The 25,410-nt window shown below is 43.2% G+C and overlaps 1 protein-coding gene across 1 annotated transcript in view; it reads left to right on the top strand.

Annotated features, from left to right (window-relative positions):
* The window catches only part of LOC125447395 (adhesion G protein-coupled receptor E2-like), a 42,677-nt gene extending 18,932 nt beyond the window's left edge, over positions 1 to 23,745 (top strand). Inside the window, exons 9-19 of the mRNA XM_059639882.1 lie at positions 88 to 265; positions 1,515 to 1,634; positions 3,606 to 3,805; positions 8,163 to 8,333; positions 11,173 to 11,370; positions 12,140 to 12,372; positions 14,199 to 14,265; positions 15,766 to 15,857; positions 18,831 to 18,999; positions 20,923 to 21,024; positions 21,676 to 23,745. Coding sequence (XP_059495865.1) covers positions 88 to 265; positions 1,515 to 1,634; positions 3,606 to 3,805; positions 8,163 to 8,333; positions 11,173 to 11,370; positions 12,140 to 12,372; positions 14,199 to 14,265; positions 15,766 to 15,857; positions 18,831 to 18,999; positions 20,923 to 21,024; positions 21,676 to 21,690 — 1,545 coding nt within the window. The 3' untranslated portion in view covers positions 21,691 to 23,745. The remainder of the gene's footprint in view (positions 1 to 87; positions 266 to 1,514; positions 1,635 to 3,605; positions 3,806 to 8,162; positions 8,334 to 11,172; positions 11,371 to 12,139; positions 12,373 to 14,198; positions 14,266 to 15,765; positions 15,858 to 18,830; positions 19,000 to 20,922; positions 21,025 to 21,675) is intronic.
* The last annotated feature ends 1,665 nt before the right edge of the window (positions 23,746 to 25,410 follow it).

Raw genomic sequence — 25,410 nt, 5'->3', positions numbered from 1 at the left:
ACCATCATTAAGCTTTTTTTAAATAAAAATGCCTTTTTTTAATTTAATGTTAATGGTGAAGTAATTAAAATATATTGTCTCCCACAGAAAATTCTTTCCATTGCAAACAAACTGCTAAGGAATGACTCCTTATGGGAGAACTTGGAAAATGAAGAACGGTTTTATTTGGCTTCTGTATTCCTGAAATCAATGGAAAACACTGCAATAGTTGCCAGTCTAGACTTACCTGATCAAGGGAGGAGAATTGTATCAACTGAAAATATTGGTACATTCAGCAGACATATTTTATTTGATATATTTTCTTGAGTCAAGTGTGTGTGGCTGATACAAAGCATGACAGTTACTGACATTCTATGCAATACACATAGTGCGGAAGTTATTGACAAAACACTCCTCAATCATTCTTCAATCACTGGGATTCAATGAATTGACAATTCTTTTGTCGAGGGAACACATTTGTGCCACTAAAGTGGAAATATTGTACAACACCACAACAATAACATTGTGTTAATTCTGATAAGGTGTAGAAGCTGCTTGGTTTTCAACCCATTGACTCAAGTGCGGACAGTAGCAACAAATCCCAGCTGACACTTCCAGTGCAGTGCTGCACTGTTGGTAGTACCATCTTTCAGCTGAGCTCAAGCAAGGCTCTATCTGCCTCTCAAGTGAGTTTAAAGATCCCTGACGCTGTTTGGAGTAAAAGCAAGAAGATTATCCCTTGTATTCTGAACAATATTTACCCCTCAACCAAAGTATCCAAAAACAGGTTATCTGGCAATTATCACATTGGGGTCAGTGGGAGCTTGCTTTGCACAGTTGATAGCCACATTTCACACATGCTCCCACGTTGACTACACTCAAAAAATAGACTTCATTGTCTTTAGGGTGCTCTGAACTAGTGAAAAACACCATTTAAATGCATACCTTTCTTTTAAAATTTTCCCTGAGAACCTTTCATTTAATGCAGAAGTTAGAAATTCCTGCTCTGATATTTTGTGACAAAATAACATCTCCAGATGACTACGACTGGTGCCACCATATATTGTCATGGTCATCCATCCAAACCATCTGGGATGTTTTCAGTAGATTTGCTGCCACCAGTCTTTCTTGTGGGTATCAATCTAACCCACATATACCATGTAGGGAATGATGCCCGCACAAAATCTTTGTCAGAAGATCTGCTCAACATTGAGATTTATAATGCAGTAGTTAATAGCCAGTTACATTACATCTGACATGCATGAAGGTATCTTGTGAGACATTAGGAACAATTTAAGAGGAGATTCACTTTACAACTGCAGAAACATTCTCAGACACAAATTGGTAACAAACACAGGACCAAAAACAGAACTGGTTTTGACACTGGTTATCTCCTCAGAGGAGTTGCCTGATGGGCACACCTTAACTAGTGATATTGGTTGACTGTTTCCAGTAATAGCTTTCTTTAACAACATCTGTGATTAAAACTACTGTGACAGGAAATATTTACAGAGCTCCTTTGCTTTAATTTTTAGATCTGGAAATGCAAAACTTGCAAGGGAAAAGTGCTTCAGACCCTGATATAATCAGACTCCAGACAAAGGGCACCTTTATAGATGTTATTCGAAGTAGAATCAACAGAGACAAAACAATGGGTAAAGTTAATTTTCTTCTGTTAATTCTTTTCTTGTTCCATTTCTCCCAGAAGCCAACTCGACTTATTTTCGTATCTAAATCATAGAGTGGAATGTTTCAGATATTTCAGGTTCTGGGAATTCTGCAGTGAGAGATATTGGAATACCAATAATTGGCATTCTAACATGTATCTGAGCTGTGGTGAATTGATAATACCTGTTGGCATTTTCACTCTTGAATGCTCATTTCCCACAATGTTGAGTAGCTCTGCAAAGAATTATCTCTACGTATGCTATTTTGTTTTGTGGGTGCTCCACACAGACTCCAAAGTCTAAAATGGTGGGGATGAATATGCACACTTGGGGGAACCAGGTGTAGAAGATTGTATATGTAAAATGCTGCTTTTACCTACAGCTGGACAGGGCCAGGGGCTTTAGCTGACAGCTGTACGGGCACATTGAAATATGATGTTATTGTAAAAGTTGCTAATTTGTTTTTGGGCTATGACCTCACTGGCAAAATGGACATTTATTGCCTACACCCAGCTGCCGTTTGAGAAATGGATGATGTGACTCCTTCGCAGCAGAAGAGGAAGGAACTTCTCCCTGGTGTGCTGGCCAATATTTATCCCTTGACCAGTATCACAGAAAAATATAGATAATTTGGCCGCTGCTGTTTGTGGGGGCTTTCTGTGCGCATGTTACTGAACTTCCAAAAGGACAACAGCAATTACTTTTCAAATTTGGGGATATCTGAAGGTGGCAGTTTCTTACATAAATGCAAGCCTTTTTGTTGCATTCCAATGAGTTCCCCACGTTTTTATGTGAAATTACAATGTGAATCTTCAGACTTTCTTCCTGTGGAAGGTCGAGAGATTCATTGTTATAATTCAGGAGAGAGCCTTTTATCCTAGTTATGTATGTTTAAATATGTTAAAATTGTATGATATAACTGACCCTGGAGTTGACAACTCTGGTTATATGTACTGATGGAAGTTTTGCTTCTAACCTCTAACCATTCCAGCAAGTCAAACAACTTTTATTTTTGCTCCATCATCAATACTTTTAACACTATTAAACAAAATGTGCAAAGAAAAGTATCTCACTGTCTTTTTAAAGCAGCTGTGTCTTTTTTCTCCTCTTCTGTTAGCGTTGGTGACTAGGAGATTGATGTTTAGTTCTGGGAAAATAAATGACAATCCTGGAGGACGGAGAACTTGAACTGATCGGAGCATCACTTGTCAGATTCTGTAAAGGGAAAGGTGGTCAATGGGGTGTAGCATAGGGTATTGTGAGGGTTTTCACTTTAGTCATAATAATAGAAAATCAGAATATTCTTTTCAAGATGTGCACCTTTTAAGTGTTGATGTTCACAGGGAGCTGGATGTAGGCATACAAGGAATATTGAAAGTTCGCATGCAAGTGGGCAATTAGGAAGTCTGATGACATGCTGGCATTTGTAACAAGAGGACTGGTAGACAAGACAAAGGAATTCTGGTTACAGTTTGGTAAGACTACACTTGGAACACTGTGCAAAGTTTTGGTCTCCATATTTAAGAAAGGTCATGCTTGCATAGGGGGAAGTACTACGATCCATGGCTGAGTAATTTGATTGTATTTAAGCCTAAAATAGATTAATTTCTTTGGGTTACCGAGGATTCAAGGGAACAAATGTGTAAATACCTAAAAAGCAAGTAATACAACGCTTTTCACTGTACTTCAGTACGTGTGACGGTAATAAATCAAATTCAATGGAATTAAAGCCCAACATTAGGAATGATCACATTGAATGGTTTCAATGAGCTGAATAGCGTACTTCTGCTCCTAGGTCTTATGGTCTTACTGAATGGCGGAACAGGCTTGAATGGACATTGGGCCTACTCTTGCTCCTATTTCTTGTGTTTTAAGGCAGCGGCGGCTGTACATACAGATTAATGAACACATGGATTTCATTCAAGTGTTAGTAATGTTGATAAAGTTTGCTACTTCCAGGGACAGATATTGCTGTGGCAGCTTTGATCGCCTTCAGCAACATGGATTCCATCCTGAATAGAAGTGTTTACAATCTTGGGACCACTGCCAGAAAACTAAAGCCATTCGGATTGATTTCAGATGTATTTTCAGCAATTATAATCAATAACCACGGCAATGGATTTGACCAGATGCTGAACTTCACTATCAAACACACCAAGGTTTGTAAAGAGCTGTGCCAGTTTGATGTACCATTTATGACTGATTGGATTCTAGCTTAGTCTCGCATTGATGTTTGTACCGTAAAATACAAATGCCACTTTAGAGACTGATCGGGTATCCTGTCCAATAAAGCAATTTCGTGAAGAGATAGTAAGAACAGCTGATGCTGGAGTGTGAGGTAACACAATGTGGAGCTGGAGGAACACAGCAGGCTAGGCAGGATCAGAGGAGCAGGAAAGCTGACATTTCGTGTCGGGATCCTTCTTCAGAAATGGAGGAGGGTAAGGGGGCTCTGAAATAAATGGAGAGGGGGGACCCGGCTGGGGAAGGTAGGTGGGATGGTGATAGGTGAATGCAGGTGGGAATTTGTCAGTGAGGTGGGAAGAGCGGATAGGTGGGAGAGAAGACGGACAGGTCAAGGAGACGGAGATGAGAGGGAATGTTGATCATGGGATGAGGCCGAGGGTGGGGAGATTTTGAAGCTAGTGAAGCCCACATTGAGACCATTGGATTGTAGGTTCCCAAGGTGCAATATGAGGTGCTGCTCCTCCAGTTTCCGGGTGGCATTGTTGTGACACTGGAGGAGGCCCAGGAGGGACATGTTGTCTGGGGAGTGGGAGTGAGAATTGATGTAATTTGCGACTGGAAGGTGTTGTCATTTGTTGCAAACCGAGCGCAGATGCTCTACAAAGCGCTGTCCGATGGAGAGGAGGCCACATCAGGAACAGCGGATACAATAGACCACATTAGCAGATGTGCAGGTGAACATCTGCCTGTGGAAGGTTTTTTGGGGCCTGGATGGAGGTGAGAGGGGACGTGTAGGGGCAGGTGTAGCACTTCCTGTGGTTGCAGGGATAGGTGCTGGGGGTGGCAGAGCTAGTGAGGAGTGTGTCATAGTCAAGGGAGTTGCAGAGAGACCGGCCCCTCCTCAAGGCAGATAAGGGTGGGGAGCGAAATATATCCTTCAGGGTGAGATTGCAAGTAGTGGAAGTGGCAGAGAATGATGCGTTGAATCCACAGGTTAATGGGATGATACGTGAGGACAAAAGGGATTCTGTCTAGCGAGTTTTGAGAAGATTTGTAGCTCAGGTTGAGGTTCGGGATGTGAGTTTGCTCGCTGAGCTGTAAGGTTAGTTTTCAGACGTTTCATCACCATTCTAGGTAACATCATCAGTGAGCCTCCGATGAAGCGCTGGTGTTATGTCCCGCTTTCTATTTATCTGGTTAGGTTTCCTTGGGTTGGTGATGTCATTTCCTGTTCTTTTTCTCAGGGGATGGTAGATTGGCTCCAAATCAATGAGTTTGTTGATGGAGTTCCGGTTGGAATGCAATGCTTCTAGGAATTCTCGTGCATGTCTCTGTTCGGCTTGTCCTAGGATGGATGTGTTGTCCCAATCAAAGTGGTGTCCTTCCTTATCTGTATGTAAGGATACGAGTGATAGTGGGTCATGTCGTTTTGTGGCTAGTTGATGTTCATGTATCCTGGTGGCTAGCTTTCTGCCTGTTTGTCCAATGTAGTGTTTGTCACAGTTCTTGCAAGGTATTTTGTAGATGACGTTCGTTTTATTTGTTGTCTGTATAGGGTCTTTTAAGTTCATTAGCTGCTGTTTTAGTGTGTTGGTGGGTTTGTGGGCTACCCTGATGCCAAGGGGTCCGAGTAGTCTGGCAGTCATTTCGGAAATGTCTTTGATGTAGGGGAGAGTGGTAATGGTTTCTGGGCCCGTTTTGTCTGTTTGTTTGGGTTTGTTGCTGAGGAATCGGCGGACTGTGTTCATTGGGTACCCATTCTTTTTGAATACGCTGCATAGGTGATTTTCTTCTGCTCTGCGTAGTTCCTCTGTGCTGCAGTGTGTGGTGGCTCGTTGGAATAATGTTCTAATGCAGCTTCGTTTGTGGGTGTTGGGATGGTTGCTCCTGTAGTTCACTATTTGGTCCGTATGTGTTGCTTTTCTGTCGAAGCTGGTTTGAAGTTCCCCATTGACTGTTCGCTCTACTGTGACATCTAGGAATGGCAGTTTGCTGTTGTTTTCCTTTCCTACGCAGCAGTTGTCACCACATTTCTGTTATTGCAGAGAGACTTGTATAATGTATTAGCAGCACATGAGAAATTCCACCATAGTGCTTCTACCACATTTCCCCAGACCGAAAGAGAGGGTTGCTGAACAAACACTGGCATCCCTCATGAAGCAAGCTCCACAAGTGTCCAGGCAACACTCCTGCAAAACGACATTGTCCCTCTCCCTGTCTGGTTCCTGTTCTGTCACATGGCCAGTTTTCCACAGGAGGACAAAAATAGATGGTCCATCAATAATACCCTTACTGGCATAACATTCACAAAAGAGGAGGAAAAGCGAGCAAACTCACATCCGGGATTCTGTCTTTTATTGCGGGGAGGGGGTGTGAGGGCAGCGGTGCAGGAAATGCAAGAGATGCGGTGGAGGGTGTTGTCGACCACTGAAGGGGAGAAGCTGTGGTCCTTGAAATATGAGGACATCTGGAATGTTTGCGAGTGAAATGCCTCATCTTGGGAGCAGATACAGGGGAAGTGGAGGAATTGGGATTAGGGGAGTGCATTCTTGCAGGGAAGGTGGGTGAGACGAATTATAGTCGAGGTAGCTGTGGGAGTTGGTGGGTTTGAAATAGATATCAATTTCGAGGTGGTCACCAGAGATGGAGAGAGAGAGGTGCAGGAAGGAGAGAGAGGTATCAAGAGATGGTCCAGGTGAACTTGAGGTTGGGGTGGAAGGTGTTTGTTCAGTTGATGAACTGTTTGAGCTCCTCGTGGGAGCACAAGGTGGCACTGATACAATAATTGATGTAGCAGAGGAAGAGATGGGGAATAGTGCCAGTGTAGGTGCAGAAGAGGGGCTGTTCCACATATCCTACAAAGAGGCAGGCATAGCTTGGGTCCATGTGGATTTCCATGGCCACTCCCTTTGTCTGCAGGAAGTAGAAGGAATTGAAGCAGAAGTTGTTAGAGTTGTGAGTTCAGTTAAGCGGATAAGGGTGTTGGTGGAGGGGGACTAGTTGGACCTGTGGGCGAGGAAGAAGCAGAGGGCCTTTACGCCATCTGCTTGGAGAATGCAAGTGTACAGGGATTGGACATCCATGGTGAAGATGAGGTGTTGGGGGCCAGGGAATTGGAAGCCTTGGAGGAGGTGGAGGGCATGGATTGTGTCCTGGACATAGGTGGGGAGTTCCTGGACCGGGGGAGAAATTGGATTTAAGATAAGCGGAGATGCCTTCAGTGGGGCAGGAATGGGTGGAGACAAAGGGTTGGCCAGGGCAGTTGGGTTTGTGGATTTTGGGAAAGAGATAGAAGCTGGCGGTGGGGGGTTGGGGAACGATGAGGTTGGAGGCTGTGGGTGGGAGGTCACCTGAGGTGATGAGGTTATGTACAATCTGGGAGATGATGTTTTGGTGGTCTGGATGGGATCATGATCAAGGGGGCGGTAGGAGGAGGTGTCAGAGAGTCGGCGCCTGGCCTCAGTGATGTAAAGGTCAGTGGACCACAACACAACAGCACCTCCCTTGTCCATGGGTTTTATAGTGAGCTTAGGGTTGGAGCGGCAGGCTGCACGTTCTGTGAAGGAGAGGTTGGAGCGAGTGAGATGGGTGGAGAGGTTGAGGCAATCGATGTTGCAGTGGCAGTTGGAGATGAAGAGGTCAAGGGAGGGTAGGAGGCCTTGGGCTGGTGTCCAGGAAGGACGGGGTGTGTTGGAGATGGGAGAAAGTGCCTTTAGAAGGGGGTTTAGACTCATGGTTAAAGAAATAAGTGCGGAGGCAGTGGAAAAATTGTTCGATATCCAAGTGTCAGTGGTATTGAATTTAGTGAAATAGCGGAAAGATCGCTCGGATGAGAAAGCGACCAGTTTCTTAATGTGCCGATTGTATGTTACATCACATTACCTGGCACAGGGATGATGTGGAGTCAGTTATGAGGTATAACATCTGAAGAATGATGCACCTAATGTAAAAATTTATTATCTATTTAATGAGCCTTGTACTAATGTTTGGCAAAATAACAAGATTTAAAAAAAAATCCCCCCCTACCTCCAATTGAAACCACCTGTCAAGCCAAGTGAGCTAATCTGCCCCCAAACACATCCACGCACACATACAGACATTACAGAAATGTGCGCACCTATACTGATGCACGTGTTTGCACCATTCCTTTTGGCTCTGTGATGGGTTAATGTAATGCTGAACTGGAGTGGAGCATGGGGTGTTGCTCCTCTGTGGTTCAGGAGTTCCTGGCAATGTCTTTTTCACGAATGTTATGCACATTGTCCATCTAACCAGTTATAGCTAGATCAGTAACAGCGGCTTGGTAAACTGTAATACTGCTCTCCACAGGAAACTAAGGTTGATTCTGAATTGCACTGTGTCAACTGGAATTACGCACCTGGGAAAAGCTATTGGTCTCCCAAAGGGTGCATTAGGGGAGTTTCCAACGGGACTCATACTCAGTGCCGATGCAGTCAGCTCTCCAGCCTTGCTCTGCTGTTGACCCATTTTGAATGGCAGGTATGTCTATATATTATGAATGTGTATTCATCAATGTTTGTATTGTGTTCATGACAGCTAAAAATCATGGGATTTGAATCTTTGGCAGTTGTAGTGGAATGTCACAGGCTTATTGACAGCCTGACGGTTGGCACCATGATTGCAATATATTTTATGTGATGGTTGGAAGAGTATCCCAGGGAGTTCTACCCAGCAGATGAGGGAGTGGGTTTAAATCCTACACTTTACTGACTCAGTGACATCTATGTTCCACTGAGCCAAATCAGACGTGATTTGTTATGGTTGGATGTTCCAATACAATGAATGTGCCGAATGTGTAAGATTTTATTGACACTTTAATCTATATCTGCACTGTTGCATTGTAATTTGTTCTGTTCAGAAACCTTGATGCGGGAGCAAGTCCCAAGTGCAGGACAATATCAGACAAATAAATGATGGGGTGAGAACATTGGATCACAGGAACATGAAGAAGCCATTTGGCCTTTCAAATTTCTTGCAGCATTTAATAAGAATAAGGCTGATTAGTGATGATACCTCATAAACCTTCTTTATGCATTATGTGAGGTGATGAATAAAGAGCAGGAGTAGGTCATTCAGCCCCTCAAACATGGCTGATATGATTTCAAGCTTAACTCCACATTGCCATCTGCCCCAGAAAACCTTTCAACCCCTTCTTTACCAAGAATCTGTTTGCATTATAACATTCATGAACTCTGCTTCTACCACCCGTTAAGGGAGGGATTCCAAAGACCTACAGTTCTCCGTGAGAAAAATCTTGACCTCATGACTGTTCTATGTGGGCCACAATTATTTTTAACCAGTGACCCCTGGTTCCGGATTCTTCCACAGTAAGATGCATCGCCTCCACGTCTACCTTGTCACGACCCATCAGTATTATGTGTTAAGCAAGAAGCCTCTCACTTTTCTAAACTTCACTGACTATAAGCGTACTCTGTCCAACCTTTCTTCGTAAAACACTTCACCCATTCCAGGTATAAGTCTAGTAAACCTTCTCTGTACTACTTCCATACAACTATAGAATCCCTGCTAACCACTCACACACCATGCAACCCATAAAGAGTCTGAAATGCTTCCAGAGCATTTTCACCCTTCCTTAAAGAAGGAAACAAATACTATGCAAAGGACTCCAGATGTGGTCTCACCAGTGCCCTGTACAACTGAAACATAATCTGCCTAAGGTGGTGTGGGGGAGGGATGCGTTTTGTGGGGTTGCTTGGTTGGCTGGTGCCCCTTGATTAAAGGTATTCAATGGCTGAACAATGGTCTGTGCATCGGGCGGGGCAGTGTCTGTTGAGAACCAGGCACATGCCCAAGCTTCTGGGCCCTTGTTTTGATGACCCCTACAAACTCAGAAATGCACTACCCCATCATAAATCACATACCTTGCTCCTACATCCTTCACAATCTTTCAAACTCCAGAGGAACCTCTCCCACTGGCAGCCACAGCTTCCTACTTGCACTGTTGATTGTGAGTTAAAAACCTGCACATTGTAAGACAAAAGAGGGTCTGGGTGAAGTAGAGGGACTGGGAAACGTAGATCCCTGGAGCAAATAAACTTAAGGAGAATGGCTGTTATTGATGCCCCCAGCAAGAGATGGGACCATTCTTCAAGATTTGGAGAAGATTAGACCAGTTCTGAGGAAGGGTCACTGGACCCGAAACGTTAACTCTGTTTTCTTCTCCACAGATGCTGCCAGACTTGTCATGCTTTTCCAGCAACTTTGTTTTTGTTGTTGCTGTTATTGGAGAGGATTAGTGTTTGTACGCGATGCTAAAGGGAAATGCATAGGTTTCATATAAAATTGGGAATTCCTTGGATGTAGTTTTGGAGAAAAGACATCATCTATTTAAGATCAGAAAGCTGTCACTGTCCTATCACACTGCAGCTTCTAGTTCCCTGTAGTCAACTATCAACTAAATGTGGATGACTTAAGTTAATAGATCAGGAGAAAGGGGCCTAATTGGGTAGCATTTTCAAGGAGCCAACAAAGGCTCTGTGGGTTCTTATCTGGTTCGGGGAAAGGCACAGCACAGAAAGAGGCCATTCAGCCCATTGTGGCTGCTTCAGCTGAATAAACTAGCCGCCAATCTAATCCCATTTACCAGCCCCTGGTTTGTCATCTCACAGTTTACATGACTTCATATGCAGATCCAGATTCCTTTCAAATGCTGAACCATGAAACTGAACATCGAATTCAAAGCACCGACCTCCCTCTGGTTGTAAAGGGTTTTCCTCATGGCCCCTCTTTCCTTCTACTGATTACCTTCAGTCTGTGCTCCTTAGTTTGACCTCTCCACTTGGGAAAACAGGTCTTCCCTGTCCACTCTATCCAAGCTCCCATCATTTGGTACAATTTGCTTAAAGTGATACTTCAATCTCCTCAATTTGAAGCCAAACAACCATAACCTATCCAGTCTTTCCTCATAGCTGCAATATATCAAAAGCCTGGCAACATTCTTTACAGCAGTTATATCACTCCTGTAAAACTCCAGCTCTGGGCTCGCCAATGTCTTTTATAGTTCGAGTATTATATCCCTGCTTATGTGTTCAATACCTTCACAATGAGACAAAGCATTCCATATACCTTCTTTACCATGTTATTTATGTGTTCTACCACTTTCGGGGCCCTGTGTACATTCACTCCAAGGTCTCTGATCTCCTCTGTCCTGCTCAATATCCACATTTTTATTGTGTGAGATACTATGATGAGTATGTTGATCAATTAAGTTTCTGAATGCTTAACCAATGGGATTTTGCATTGTTAATAAGAGTCTCTCAGCACCAAAGTCTTTTAACTTTTTTTCTTTCTATTATAGACAGAGCCTTTCGCCCTCACTGTCATTACATTTGTTGGAATCCCTATATCGCTCATATGTCTTGCTGTTGCTTTTGGAATTTTTGCGTTTTGGAAGGATCTTAAGAACACGTTGACTGCCACCCACTTGCACCTGTGCCTGAATCTCTTCCTGGCCGAGCTGCTCTTTCTAGCTGGAATCAACCAAACCAAAAACCGGGTAAGGGAACCCTCTACAGCCAGCAATGCAAGGCAAGCGGTTGCACTTATGCCACACAGTGCTGTGTTTTTAATCTAAACTTAAGCACATGATGTAAAGTTGTTCATGAGGAAAATGGGAGATATAAACAGCGAGATGGCAGTGGTGGAAATCTTGCTCAATCCTGCTGATTTGGAAATTGAGGAGCTGCATGTGCCACATTGGTGTGCTTCCTCATCCAAGCTTCCGAGTCAGTCTCCCGGGGATGGTGTCTGACCAACATTCCACTCAATCCTGTGAATGGTGTAAGTCAACTGAGACGAGATTAAGGGTAAGTATTATGAGACACAGAGCAAAGATGCATCACTAACTTTGGTGTAGAGGACTTCGTTGAAATAACTGAATGGCAGTAAGCAAAGAAAATGTTGGAAAAGCTCAGCAGGTCTGGCAGCATCTGTGGCAAAAGAAACAGTTAATGTTTCAAATCTGATACAACTCTTTGTTCTGAAGAACAGTCTCATTTTAGTGTTACTCTCAAAGTGTTACTCTGGTTCTCTGTCCACAGATTCTGCCAGCCCTGCTGAGTTTCTCCAGCACTTCCTGTTGCTATTTCAGATTTCCAGCATCCATAGTATTTTGTTTCTAACTGATTGGCAGATCTGGCTCAAGGGCCAAATGGTCACTTTCCGTTCTTATGTGCAAATATTTCTGTTGAACTTGTGTTATCTCTTTGGGTAGGTAACAATATGGTGTCCCTGAAAGACACTCTCAGTATTTTTCATTCTTACAGGTTGTGTGTGGGATTATAGCAGGATTTTTACATTACTTGTTCCTGGCTGCATTTGTTTGGATGTTTCTGGAGGGCGTCCAGCTCCATGTCATGGTCAGAAACATCAGAAAATTGAGGATGACCCATTTGGAAAAAACTGGGAAGTTCATGTATCCTCTTGGCTACGGGGTTCCTGCAGTAATTGTGGCTGTTTCTGCTGCAGTGTATTGCGATGGCTATGGGTCACCCAGGCAGTAAGTAGTGCCTTCTGTTTTTCCCAATCTACAATGCAAATTGACAATTTACTGTCAATTAATTTGCTAACGATATTCCTTGACTGATCTGGGGACAAGAAAAAGCTTGTCAATTTTTCTATGACCTTGGGCTTTGGAACTTTTCATCTCAGACTTATATATATTTTTTATATATATTTAAGTCTGACCTCAAAGACTTGAAGACAAAGCCGAATCTGAGATTCCCGCACTAATGAGTGAGTCCTGCGTGGCAGTGGTCAATAACAGCTTGCATTTTGGTGGCGTACTTATCTGCTATATTGTTCAAAGGTGCCTCACAAGATTGCTAACAGAAACGTTTTGGACCCCATCATTGAAAGAAGATATCAAGACAAGTGAATGAATTGTTGGCCAATGAAACATTGAGTTGAAACCCCTTTCAGAGGCAGAGGGTCATGGGTTCAAACCTCACAGAAGAGGGGTATGCTCAAAAACTAGCTTAATACTGCAGTGAAGGAGTGCTGCACTTTCGCAGATCTTGCCTTTCAGCTGCAACACTAAAGCCAGATCCTATCTACCTTCTGAGGTAGATGTAATAGATCATAGACACTATGAAGATGAGCCAGGGAGTTCCCCCCACCCTCAATCTCTATCATGAGAAAACAACTGTTAAAACTGTTGTGGGAATTTGCTGACTGCAAATTAGTCCCCCATTTCCTCTACTAGAGCAATGGCTAAACTTCAAAACATATTGACACTACTTTTGATTCCCCAAGACAGTGAAAAATGTTATATAAAAGCAAGTCTTTCTTTCTATTCTGAAGCACAATTTAACTCCAACAATTCAAGGAATATCTGACGACCTAGTGAACTCTACCAGGAAAGCATCTGGTTGTTGCTTTCCTTGCCTTGGTAAACCTCCGAAATGAGCATTTTTCAATGATAGGGTTTATTTGCAACTGTTGCCCATTTTGTCTGAGGTCAGTTACTCAGAAAATGTATGTTTATAGAAGCTGAAGCTTTTGGCATGAATTTTTCCCTTCCTCAAGCAAACACTTTTGCTGATGCCAAAGTAGAGAGTCAACCCAATGTAAACAGAAATACAACACTGTGGAAGGGTCTATGTTTGACTGGGATCACAGTTTACACCAACTGCCTGCTTTAAAAGTGCTAGAGACAAAATTATAGGAGGTGCAGCTTCATGCTGAACTGTAATTCTGTGGCAGAGTTGACAGTGTACATTTCTTTACCCGTGTTCTGTAGCCTTACGCTTTAATGATTTCTTCCTGTATTGCACACCACCCCCTTCTCTTGGTTCTGACATCCTGTAGAATATGAAGCCTCTTCACCCAAACAGCATACTTCACTCCTGAAACTACAGCAAGTGCAAAGGGCTATTTTTCCGGATCATGTGCAACAGTTGATCTCGGTTGTCTGTTGTTACATGATTTCGATACTCTCACAGTAGTCACTGGCTAGCTATCAGCAGCACTGGCAAACATAATGGGCTGAATAGCCTCCTTCTGCATTCGAACACTTGTGTGATCTGGTCTCTGTCTCTCCTCTGGGTGGTGGGGGTAGGTTTGGGGTGCAGTTGTTGAGTTCTGTTGTCCTGTCTCCTGCTACTCCTTTTATTAAATCAGTACAGAACGCAGCACTTTCTATCAAAAATGCAGTAGACAAACAAGCCATTCAGTCTGATCAGTCTCCTGTTAATGTTTTTGCTGCTTATGAGCCAAGTTCACTGGCTTGTTGGTTATACCTAACCTTGGTTCACAATATTTAACTTGCTGAAGATTTAATGTATCATAATTTTTAATGATAAATCTTCTGTTGAAAAACTCCAGCTGCTGGCTACAAACACATAGAAGATTCATTTGGAGCTTCCTCGGGCCTGTTTGTGCAATAATTGGGGTAAGTGTCAGCATTATCCATGTTTAGATGATATCAATGTTGTCATTCATTGATGTGATTATGCTTCAAATATGCAGTGAAGTCCACCTTTTGAGGTCCCTGTTTCATTCTCTGTACTATTACCACTTTCACTCATGCCTCTGTTGCCTCTGAACTTAGTTATTCTTCCTTGGATGGCCTCACATTTTTATTGTCTGCAGACTTGACCCCTTTCAATTCTCTGCTGCCTGTACCCGAATCAAGTCCAGTCACCCATTGTACTCACTGACCAACTGGGTTCATGGACTGGCAAGACTCAATTTTAAGGTTTTTGTTTTTTTCAAATATTTGCATGGACTTCCAAATTCTTTCCCTTCCTCAAACTGCCCAAGCCTCTGAAACCACTGCATTGCTCCAGATCTGACCTCTTGGTAATCCTAATTTGAATTTTTACAGCTGCTGAGCCTCAAAACTCTGGAACTTCCTCCCAAAACTCTTATTTTAACTCTTTCTTCACCCTTAAGACACTCCTTCAAGTCCAACTCTTTGACCAAGCCCATGTGCTCAGTGTCAAGATTTTCTTTGATAATGTACATATGAGGCATACAAAATGGAAAATGCATAGTTGTTGCTCTTTCACAGCTGTTGTGTTAATCTTACGTGAGACAAGGTTTGCCTCAGATGTAATATTGTATGGCTAAATAATCTATTATAGATGCTTCAGTGATGTAACAGCAGGTATAATAGGGTCTAGGCTGGCTGATTAAGTAAAGCATTATAGCCTATTTGAGCCAAAAGCCAAAAATTGGACATGCTTTGCCCTGCCTCCAGATTGGATGATATAATCCAGATGACACAGAAAATTGCCAATCTTCAGATGCAGTTTTATGAAGAGATTGTAAAGCGAGAGAAGGATTGAGGGAATGAAATGGCATTGAGGTCTGTAGAGGACCATGATTTGGATTAATAGATGATTTGGTATCTGCCAACCTGAGATGTCCCATTCTGAAGAAGGGTCTCGATTCAAAAGATCAGCTTTCCTACTCGTCTGATGCTGCTTGGCCTGCTGTGTTCATCCAGCTTAACACCATGTTATCTCAGATTCTCCAGCATCGGCAGTTCCTACTATCTCTATGTCCCATTCACAGCTGGTGCCAGGCTTCAGATAAATGCTTCCCAGATCTTTTCTGACTCCAAGCCGATTTTGAATCTCTAAAATTATTACAACCCCAGGACGAACCTGTCAGAGCGGGTGTATAGCTGAAACAGCTCAGTCAGAGTTCAGTGGCAGCTGTTGCTGCTTTGGAGGTTTTCAGCCAAAGTTTCAGCTCTTCTTGGCGTGCTGACTCCCAACTTTGGGAAGCCCTGCCAGTTTGGGCTGGAGAATCTATGTTGCCGCACTGTATCTCTCTCTCTCTGCCTGTCTCTCAACCCCAATCACTGTTTGACTGTGTTGCTTCTTAGGGAGTGAGGGCTCTTTCAGTTTATTAAATTTCTCTTCTTTTGCAAATCTTTCAACAGATCAACACATTCCTTTTTCTCTTAACTCTTTGGTGTTTGAAAAACTCAGTTTCCAAGCGTGACATTACAGTGTCAAAACTTCAAAACACAAGGTGAGTTTCACCTCTGATGGAATTTGGTAGGATAATGTCCAAGGCCCAACCATCTTTAGCTAATTCATCAATGACCTTCTCTCTATCGTAAGGTTAGAAGTGGGGATATTTGCTAATGATTGTGCAACGTTCAGCACCATTCGTGATTCCTCAGACGCTGAAACTGTCCATGTTCAAATGCAACAAGATCTTGTCAATATCCAGATTGGGGTGATAAGTGGCAAGTAACATTCTTGCAACACAAATGCCAGCCAATGATCATCTCCAATAAAAGACAATCAAACGACCATTCCTTGACATTCCATAGAGTTATCGTAGCTGAATTTGTAACATAAACTCAGTGGCTACAAGAGTGGGTCAGATGTTAGGAATACTGTGGTGAGCAACTCAGCTCTTGACTCCCCAGAGGTTGTCTACAATCTACAAGGCACAAGCCAGGTGTGTGTTAGAATACTCTGCACTTGCCTGGTTTGGTGTAGTTCCCACAACAGTCAAGAAGCTTGACACCACCCAGAACAAAGCAGCTTGCTTGACTGCCGCCATATCCTCAAGCATTCTGTCTTTTCACCACCGATGATCAGTGGCAGCAGTGTGTACTGTCCACAAGAATCACTGTGTAAATTTGTGAAAGATTCTTATACATCTCAGAGAATTTCAGGGCTTATTGGCGGTTACAAAGAAGGAGAAGGGATGAGGCTATGTCGGGATTTGAAAAGACTGAATATTTCAAAATCGAGGCATTGTTTAAGTGGGAGCAAGCAAGCATAGGAATGAAGAGAACAAGGTGCAAATTGGGCAGGTGACCTCCAGCAATTTGAACCAATGTACTCTTCTGACAGCTGATTCAATTGGGATAAGCTACGTGTTTATAGCCCATAAACTGTGAAAGTTTATATTTGCAGACTGATTTATTGTCACATGTACTGAGGAATAATGACATGTTTATGAGCAGTACAGGCAGGTCATAGTAAGCGAGGATGTACAGATCAGGCGTTGTAAAAAGACTTAGACAGAGGCATACAGGTTGCATTGCACAGGGCATGTGTTAGGCAATATCAACATTTAGCAAGATCAGTGTTGTTTGACACTAGAGACTCCATTCATCAGTCCAGTAATGGCCAGGAAGAAGCTGTTCTTAAGACTGCTGGTGTGTGTGTTCAGGTTTCTGTATATTCTGCGTCATGGATGAGGTTGTAGGAGTTCATTACCGAGGTTCTATGGGCCTTTGATGTTGGGAACCTTTCTGTGGTAGCAAGCCGTGTAAATGGGAGTCCATGGATTGAAGGTTGGCTTCCATGATGGTCTGGGCTGTGCACACCACCTTCTGTAGTTTCTTACGGACTTGAGCACAGCAGTTGCCATACCAGGCAGTTGTGCACCAGGGCAACATGCTTTCAGTGATGCATCTGGAGAAATTGGTGGGGGTCCTTATGGACATGCCAAATTTCCTAGGCCGCATGAGGAAGAAGAGCAGTTGTTGTGCCTTCTTAACAATTGCATCTATGTGGGAGGTCCAGGACAGGTTGTTGGTTGTCATCACTTTGAGAAACTTGGCGCTGCCCACCTTCTCAAACTCAGTTCCATTGATGTGATGGGGGCATGTTCTCCTCCTTTCTTTATGAAGTCAATGATCATTGTTTAGTTTTGCCGATGTTGAGAGAGGGGTTGTTCTCATTGCACCACGTTACCAAGCCCTCTATTTCTCTTCTGTGTTTTGAGTCATCATTATTAGATTATGTGCCCTACTGATGTGGCGTCGTCAGCAAGTCTGTAGAAGGCATTTATTTGGAATGTGGCAACATAGCCATAGGTGTCCAGGGAGTACAGTGGGGGGCTGATGATGCTTCCTTTGGGTTGGGTTCCAGCGTTGAGTGTTATTATGGAGGAGGTGCAGTTACCTATCTTCACTGATTACAGTCTGTGGGTCAGAAAGCTGAGGATCTAGTTGCAGAGGGCGGAGTCGAAACTAAGATTATGGAATTTTAAGATCAGTCTGGAGGGGATAATGATGTTGAAGGCAGACTTGTAGTCAATGAGCAGGAGTTTGACATAGGTGTCCTTGTTGTCCAGATGTTCCAGGGATGAGTGTAGGGTTTAGGTGCAGGCATCCACTGTGGACCTGTTATGTCAGTAGGCAAATTCTAGGGATTGAGGCAGGCTTGGGGACCGGAGCTAATGTGGGCCGTGACCAGCGTCATGAGGCACTTCATTGATTATTGAGGCCAGAGCTACTGGGTGGTAGCCATTAAGGCACATTGCCTGTGCTTTTTTAGGTACGGGGATGGTGGTGACTCATGGGGGGATTCACTTAGCTCAGTTGCCTCACACGTGTGTATCGGAACAACGCCGACACTGTGATTTCAGTTCCCTATTCAGCTGCACTAGATGTGGGAACCACTCTGGAGAGTGAAAGGCAATGACAACTCACCGCTGATTTTAAAAAGTCTTGTTAAAAAGGCTCAGAATGAAGTGTCAGAAGACAGCAAGCCAAGAAGCTGCCTTTGGAGAGAAGCACAGAACAGAGGAATTAATGAAGTAACTGATCAGGGAAATCTTGGCACAGATAACTGAATAGAAAAGTTGCATCCAGCTTAAATAAAAAGTGTCAGCTTTTACTCCCTTCATTAGCATATTTGTAAGTTTAATTAAAGTTGCAGACTTGGCTCGTATCATGTAACCAGATATCACGTGGCCAGATGTTAGGTGACTGAAGTTCCAGGAACTTACTCAATGAGCATTGACAACTCTACCCTCCAGGCTGGGGACACACAGAACTGAACTCTAAGCACAATCAATGGTCCAAAGAGTCTCTTTTTGTGCAATGTGTCTCTGTTGACTCTAGGACCGCGAATCTGAGGCATCGTGAGTAATTACAGTAGTGGCATGTACAACATAGCATAACATTGTGCACACATTGATAAATGTGGAGTATGCCTTGTAATTTCCTATCTAATCCATCTCTCTTTTCTACAGGATGTTAGCATTTAAAGCCATCACGCAGGTGTTTATCCTGGGCTGTAGCTGGATTCTTGGCTTGTTCCACTTTAGTGAAGAAACCCTGGTAATGGCCTATTTATTCACCATTGTCAACAGTTTCCAGGGCACCTTCATCTTCATCATCCTCTGTGTGTTAAATCTCAAGGTAGGTGTTGTAATGTTACATTGATTATAGCATGGGAATGTGTCACTCTGAACAGCAGAGCCACCCCACTGTTTATATTCCATATCAGTCTCCTTTTTACCCCTCTAGACAAGATAATTTCCTATTCCTTTCTCCATTAAGTGTTTATCGAGGGTCCCCTTAAACGCTGTTCACCTCAACTGCTCTTGATGCTCACAAGTTCCACATTCTCATCACTCTCCAAGTTAACAATTTTGTCCTGAAGTCCTAAATGGATTTATTTTATGACTGACTGATAATTATAGCCTCTAGTACTGTCAGGTCACCATTCAACTTTCTCCTTTCTCATAAGAAAGGCCCATTTCCTGATGCCATTCCCAATTTCTGCATTTACAGAGACCTTGCACAATGTTTCTTCTTTCCCAAGTCTGAGTCTGGTATAAATGTACAGCAAAGGTTATTTCTATTCCATACAATTATCAACAACATTTCCTAAAACATTCTCTCATAAATTTGCACAGAGGATATTTTCAGTAACGCAGAGATGGTAGAATTCAATGCAGTAAGTATCATTTGAAATCCTGTAATTAGATAAGTGTGGCTATACTTAGAAGCAGGCATTGGCCATTCAGCCCTTCAGGCTTGCTTCAAGCCATTTAATGATATCTGATCTGATTACGGCCTGTATTCCACTTTCTGTCTGTTCTGATCACCCAGAACATCCTTGTTTAACAAAAATTAATCTGACTTGGCCTGAAATGTATTAAACGACCCAACCTCTACTGTTTTCTGGGGAAGAGAATTCCACATATTAACAACCCTCAAAGAAAAAACATTTCTCCTTATCTTGCCTTAACAGTGAGTCCTCTTATTCTTAAATAGTTTCCCCTAACTCTACTCGCTCCTTCCTGAAAAATCATGCCAGAATCCACCCTTGTTGAGTCTCCTCAGGATCTTACATGTGTCAGTAAAAGCACCTCTCAGTTCTTCTAAACGCCCAACTTTACCAACAGAAAATAAGCCATTCATTCAAAAAAAGAGCCAAATGAGTCTTCTCAGAATGCTTTCTCACCTGATTACTTTTCAAATAAGGAGATCAAAACCGTACTCAGTACTCTATACGCATTCTGACCAAGGCCCTTGTCAACTGCTGTAAAATTTCTCCACTTTCATATTCCATTCGCTTAACAATAAACAACAACATTCCATTTATCTTCCTAATCATGTGCTGTCCTTACATGCTAACCTTTTTATGATTAATATAGCAAGACATCCAGATACCTCTGATTTCTGCAATGTCACTTCATTTAAATGATAAGCTCCCTTTCAATTCTTTCTGCCAAAATAGACAAGTTCACATTCTTCCTAATTATGCTCCATTTGCCAAAGTTTTGCCAACTCACTTGACCTATCTAATATCCCTTTGCAAATTCTCTACCTTGTCGCGACAACCTAATTTCCTATCTACCTTGGCATTATTAGCAAATTTAGCTCTCATACATTCTATCCCCATGTCCAATTCATTGACATAGATTGTAAATACTTCACATCCTATCTTTGAGGCCTGTGGTATCCAATCTTGACAGCTAAAAGAAAATGGCCAATTACCTCTGTCTGTTTCCTACAAGTGAGTGAGCCCTTTGTCTGTGATAATATGTTACCATTCATACCAAAAACCCTTGTGTTATTACCTTTACAGTGGCATCTTATCAAATGCATTTGGGGAATCCATGTACAAATCCTCAAAATTCCATTAAATTAGTGTATATAAAACATGATTTCACTTTCAAAATACCATGTTAATTCTGCCTGATCAAATTATGACTTTGTACAGATCCTGTTATAACCTCCTTTAAAATAGAATCTAGTGTGTAAATCAAAATGATCACATTGAGTTTACAAGTCCAGGGATTACGAGCTGTGTATCATATTTCTTGCTGTAAGGTGAGGGCGCAGTGCCAGAAATGGTTTTCCATGCTCTTCAAAACAAAGAGAATCATGTCGCCCAAGAACATAGCCACAATCATGCCAAAGAATACCAGAGTGGTAAGTGGGTTTTACTTGACCTCTATTCATATTCTACTCATAGCAAATTGGTTGATGCACACTATTGTGTAGTTGGCTAAATCGGATTCTTCAATGTCAGATTATTCAGCTGATATTCCAACTTGGTATAAACTTCCAGAAAAGAATGGGTAGAAATTCAACAAAAATGCATCATGAAATTTAGCGTTGGCATAGAGTTTGCTGTCTATATGGCTTGCTTAAAATTGCTGTAATGAAGCTCTGGAGATAATGGCGAGGAGAACGGGTGGAAGATTTGATGCTGTCATTATCCAAGGATGAATGGCCTCTGTCTAGACTGTGGGGATTCTATGATTCTAACTGATCTCCATCTCCCAATGACACTGATGTGTCACTTTGGTAACAACCACCAGAGAGGCTATCACAACTGAGCCCGATCCTTATTCTTGCTGGTTGGCATGGAGCTCTGAGTAATAATTCCCATTGCTAACCCAGAAGACCATTTGTCATCCAGTTTGCTTCAAAATCACTACAATCAAAGCTGAGACCGTTCTAGTCGTCATGCTGAAATGAACTCACCTTAACTACCAGAGGAGCCTGCACAATTGCGTTTTGGACAAAAAGTAACTCATTGAATGCAATCATAAAATTTTATTCTTCATTTTGTTGCAGAGCTCAGGGTTATGAAGAACCTCCTCTTGTCTCACCCACCGTGTGAGATATAGACCTGACGGAAGAAGAATCATTCATTCGCTTTGCTGCAGTGATGTGGGTAGACTTTTCATTGCTACTTGAATTGACTGGTATTTGTACCTGGGAGCATAAGCATTGCAGACAGGAATCTCATTTCTGGCAACAGATGCATGGAAATACCACCCTCTGGAAGACCCCACCCCAAATTTAGTGCTGTCATAACAAGTGATTAGGTTTTGGCCATTCCTTGGTTGTCACTGGCTCAAAATTTTAAATTCCCATGAGCTAACAGCATGTGGGAAAACTTGCAGTGGTTCATGTAGGTGGCCTGATACTTGTTTGGGATAGGCAATAATTTGCCAAGAGCAACCACAACTCATTAACAAATTTGAAACGTTACACATTACTGTCCACATCCTAAACTGTGATACACGCTTGGTAGGGCTATTTGAAGTGTGACAACAAAACAGACTGTTGCAAGAACGAACCCTTCTCTGGAACCTGGCTTAGAGTATGGCTCAGTTTGTGAATTCGTTAACCTCTGAGTGAGAAGACTGTTACATTGAGCCAGATTCATACACCTGACCTCATTACAGTGTCCCTGCATCTGTTAAGCTAAAGCCTGTGCCCCTCTGTTCAGGTGAACATCAAGGCCCTATCGGAGGAAGATGTGGCATCTGGGAGAAACAGATTTATGGGACCTTGTACAGAAATTATTAGAAACTAAAAATAAATCCAAAGGGCAAATGAACTGTTTTTGTCCACATCAAGAGAGCTGGAATACAAAAAAATGAAGTTAGTCTGCCTATCCGCCTTTACTTATTTCCAGGACCTCCATTGGTTTGGCTCATTTATATGGGCAAGTGCTGCAGGGGTTTGCCTTTGTCTTCTGCAGGATGGTAGACCAGGAGGCATTCTCACTCTTACCACTGATTATAAGACTTATGGAATGATTCACTGCCTTATAACCTATTTAGCCACAATATGTAGGTGATGGCATTAGGCAAGCAAATTCAGGCACAGGACTTGAACATAACGGACCTCTTGAGAGTCAGTATAATTTTATGCCTCACTGGTTAGGCACCATTTGGAGAAACGCATTCAGTTCAGAGCTCTGTATTTGAGTGAAGACATCCTGACGTCGGAGGAATAGAGTTCAGACTCCCAAAAAGGATACTGGAGTTTAAATGGATTTCATGGACAAGATCATGTGAATCAATTTCTGCTCCTGTGGTGAATCCAGAACAAGGGGATGCAATCAGAATGTTTGAGTTTGGTAGTTTTGGTGAGATACTAGGAAACAGTTCTTCACAAAGGGAAGTGGCAAACTGGAACTCTTCCTCACCCAGAAAATACCGGAGGATGAGGATCAATTGAAATGTTTAAGAACTGATAATGATGGACATTTGTTAGGAAAGGGTATTAAAAAATGCAAATCAAAGAGAGCAATAGAAATTAGCATAGCTCTCAGCCTCAAAATAGCAGACTGGCAGTACAGACTTGAGGGGTTGGATGACTCATTCCTGTTCCAGTGAATTCTTTTGGTGTCATGGCCGTCCATCTCTATTTGCCATCAATACTAAAACAGGCCAGTCATCTCATTTCCGGGTTGTGGGATTTTGTTATGTGCAGTGGGATGTTTGCTTCGCAAATGTCTAAAGCAACAACTATACCCATTGTGAAGTGCTTTTGACTTTGCGAGATCATGCTGTGTGGATGCAAGATTTTTTTTCTTCCTACTTGCTTTCTGGTAGGTCCTACTATGCCTTTTGGCAGCTGTCACATTAGCCTGCAGAATAATAGTTACCAGACTCTGAAAATAATTCATTGTTCAAGAAGTCTTGAAATGTGATGAGTTGTTGTGTAAAAAGATCAGAGATAATGGGGACTGCAGATGCTGGAGAATCCAAGATAACAAAGTGTGAAGCTGGATGAACACAGCAGGCCAAGCAGCATCTCAGGAGCACAAAAGCTGACGTTTCGGGCCTAGACCCTTCTTCAGAGAGGGGGATAGGGAGAGGGTTCTGAAGTAAATAGGGAGAAAGGGGAAGGCGGACCGAAGATGGATAGAGGAAAAGATGGGGAGAGGAGAGTATAGGTGGGGAGGGGATAGGTCAAGGAGGCGGGATGAGGGTGGTGGGTGGGAAATGGAGGCGCGGCTTGAGGTGAGAGGAGGGGATAGGTGAGAGGAAGGGCAGGTTAGGGAGGCGGGGACGAGCTGGGCTGGTTTTGTGATGCAGTGGGGGAGGGGACGAGCTGGGCTGGTTTTGGGATGCAGTGGGGGAGGGGGAGATTTTGAAGCTTGTGAAGTCCACATTGATACCATTGGGCTGCAGGGTTCCCAAGCGGAATATGAGTTGCTGTTCCTGCACCCTTCGGGTGGCATCATAGTGGCACTGCAGGAGGCCCATGATGGACATGTCATCTGAGGAATGGGAGGGGGAGTTAAAGTGGTTGGTGACTGGGAGGTGCAATTATTTATTGCGAACCGAGCGGAGGTGTTCTGCAAAACAATCCCCAAGCCTCCACTTGGTTTCTCCAATGTAGAGGAAGCCACACCAGGTACAGTGGATACAGTGTACTACACTGGCAGATGTGCAGGTGAATCTCTGCTTAATATGGAAAGTCATCTTGGGGCCTGGGATGGGGGTGAGGAATGAGATGTGGGGGCAAGTGTAGCACTTTCTGCAGTTGCAGGGGAAGGTGCTGGGTGTGGTGGGGTTGGAGGGGAGTGTGGAGCGGACAAGGGAGTCATGGAGAGAGTGGTCTCTCCGGAAGACGGACAAGGGTGGGATGGAAAAATGTCCTGGGTGGTGGGGTCGGATTGTAGATGGCGGATGTGTTGGAGGATGATGCATTGTATCCGGAGGTTGGTGGGGTGGTATGTGAGGACAAGGGGGATCCTCTTTGGGCGGTTGTGGCGGGGGCAGGGTGTGAGGGATGTGTTGTGGGAAATGCGGGAGACATGGTCAAGGGCGTTCTTGACCAATGCGGGGAGGATGTTGGGGTCCTTGAAGAACGCGGCCATCTGGGATGTGCGGGAGTGGAATGCCTCATCCTGGGAGCAGATGCGGCGGAGGCAAAGGAATTGGGAATAGGGGATGGAATTTTTGCAGAGGGGTGGGTGGGAGGAGGTGTATTCTAGGTAGCTGTGGGAGTCGGTGGGCTTGAAGTGGACATCCGTTTCTAGCTGGTTACCTGAGATGGAGACAGAGAGATCCAGGAAGGTGAGGGATGTGTTGGAGATGGCCCAGGTGAACTTGAGGTTGGAGTGGAAGGTGTTATGTAAAAAGAAGTGTTTTATTCACGCAGCTCATAACCAATGCATTTACAATGCATTAGAAGTTGCTAGAATATTCTCTAAAACCAGCTGAGACATGATTACATTTAGATTTGCTTTATCAACCCCACTGGAGACTCAGCGTTCTTTGTATGCCTTAGTATTGACATATATAGTGTTTGTAGAAATTTTTATTTCTACTAATATTGAGACTTGACTCCAGCTCTTGTTCGGAGCAGTTTTATTTTCTCACTTGGTACCAAGGAAAGTGAGTGTCAATCTCCACCGACACCCGACGCTGTTAACACAGTGTACAACAATCTCATTTACACAATTAACTTCAGAGCAGGATGTTCCCGTGACATCTTGCGTTTGTTGATTCACTCATTGTAAGTTTAAAGAAAATAGACACTGCTCGAGATAACAGGAATGCT

The sequence above is a fragment of the Stegostoma tigrinum genome, chromosome 35 (genome assembly GCF_030684315.1).
Source record: "Stegostoma tigrinum isolate sSteTig4 chromosome 35, sSteTig4.hap1, whole genome shotgun sequence".
In the NCBI taxonomy this organism is placed as follows: domain Eukaryota; kingdom Metazoa; phylum Chordata; class Chondrichthyes; order Orectolobiformes; family Stegostomatidae; genus Stegostoma; species Stegostoma tigrinum.
The sequence above is the reverse complement of the archived record's forward strand: the minus strand, read 5'-3'. Positions and strand labels throughout refer to the sequence as shown.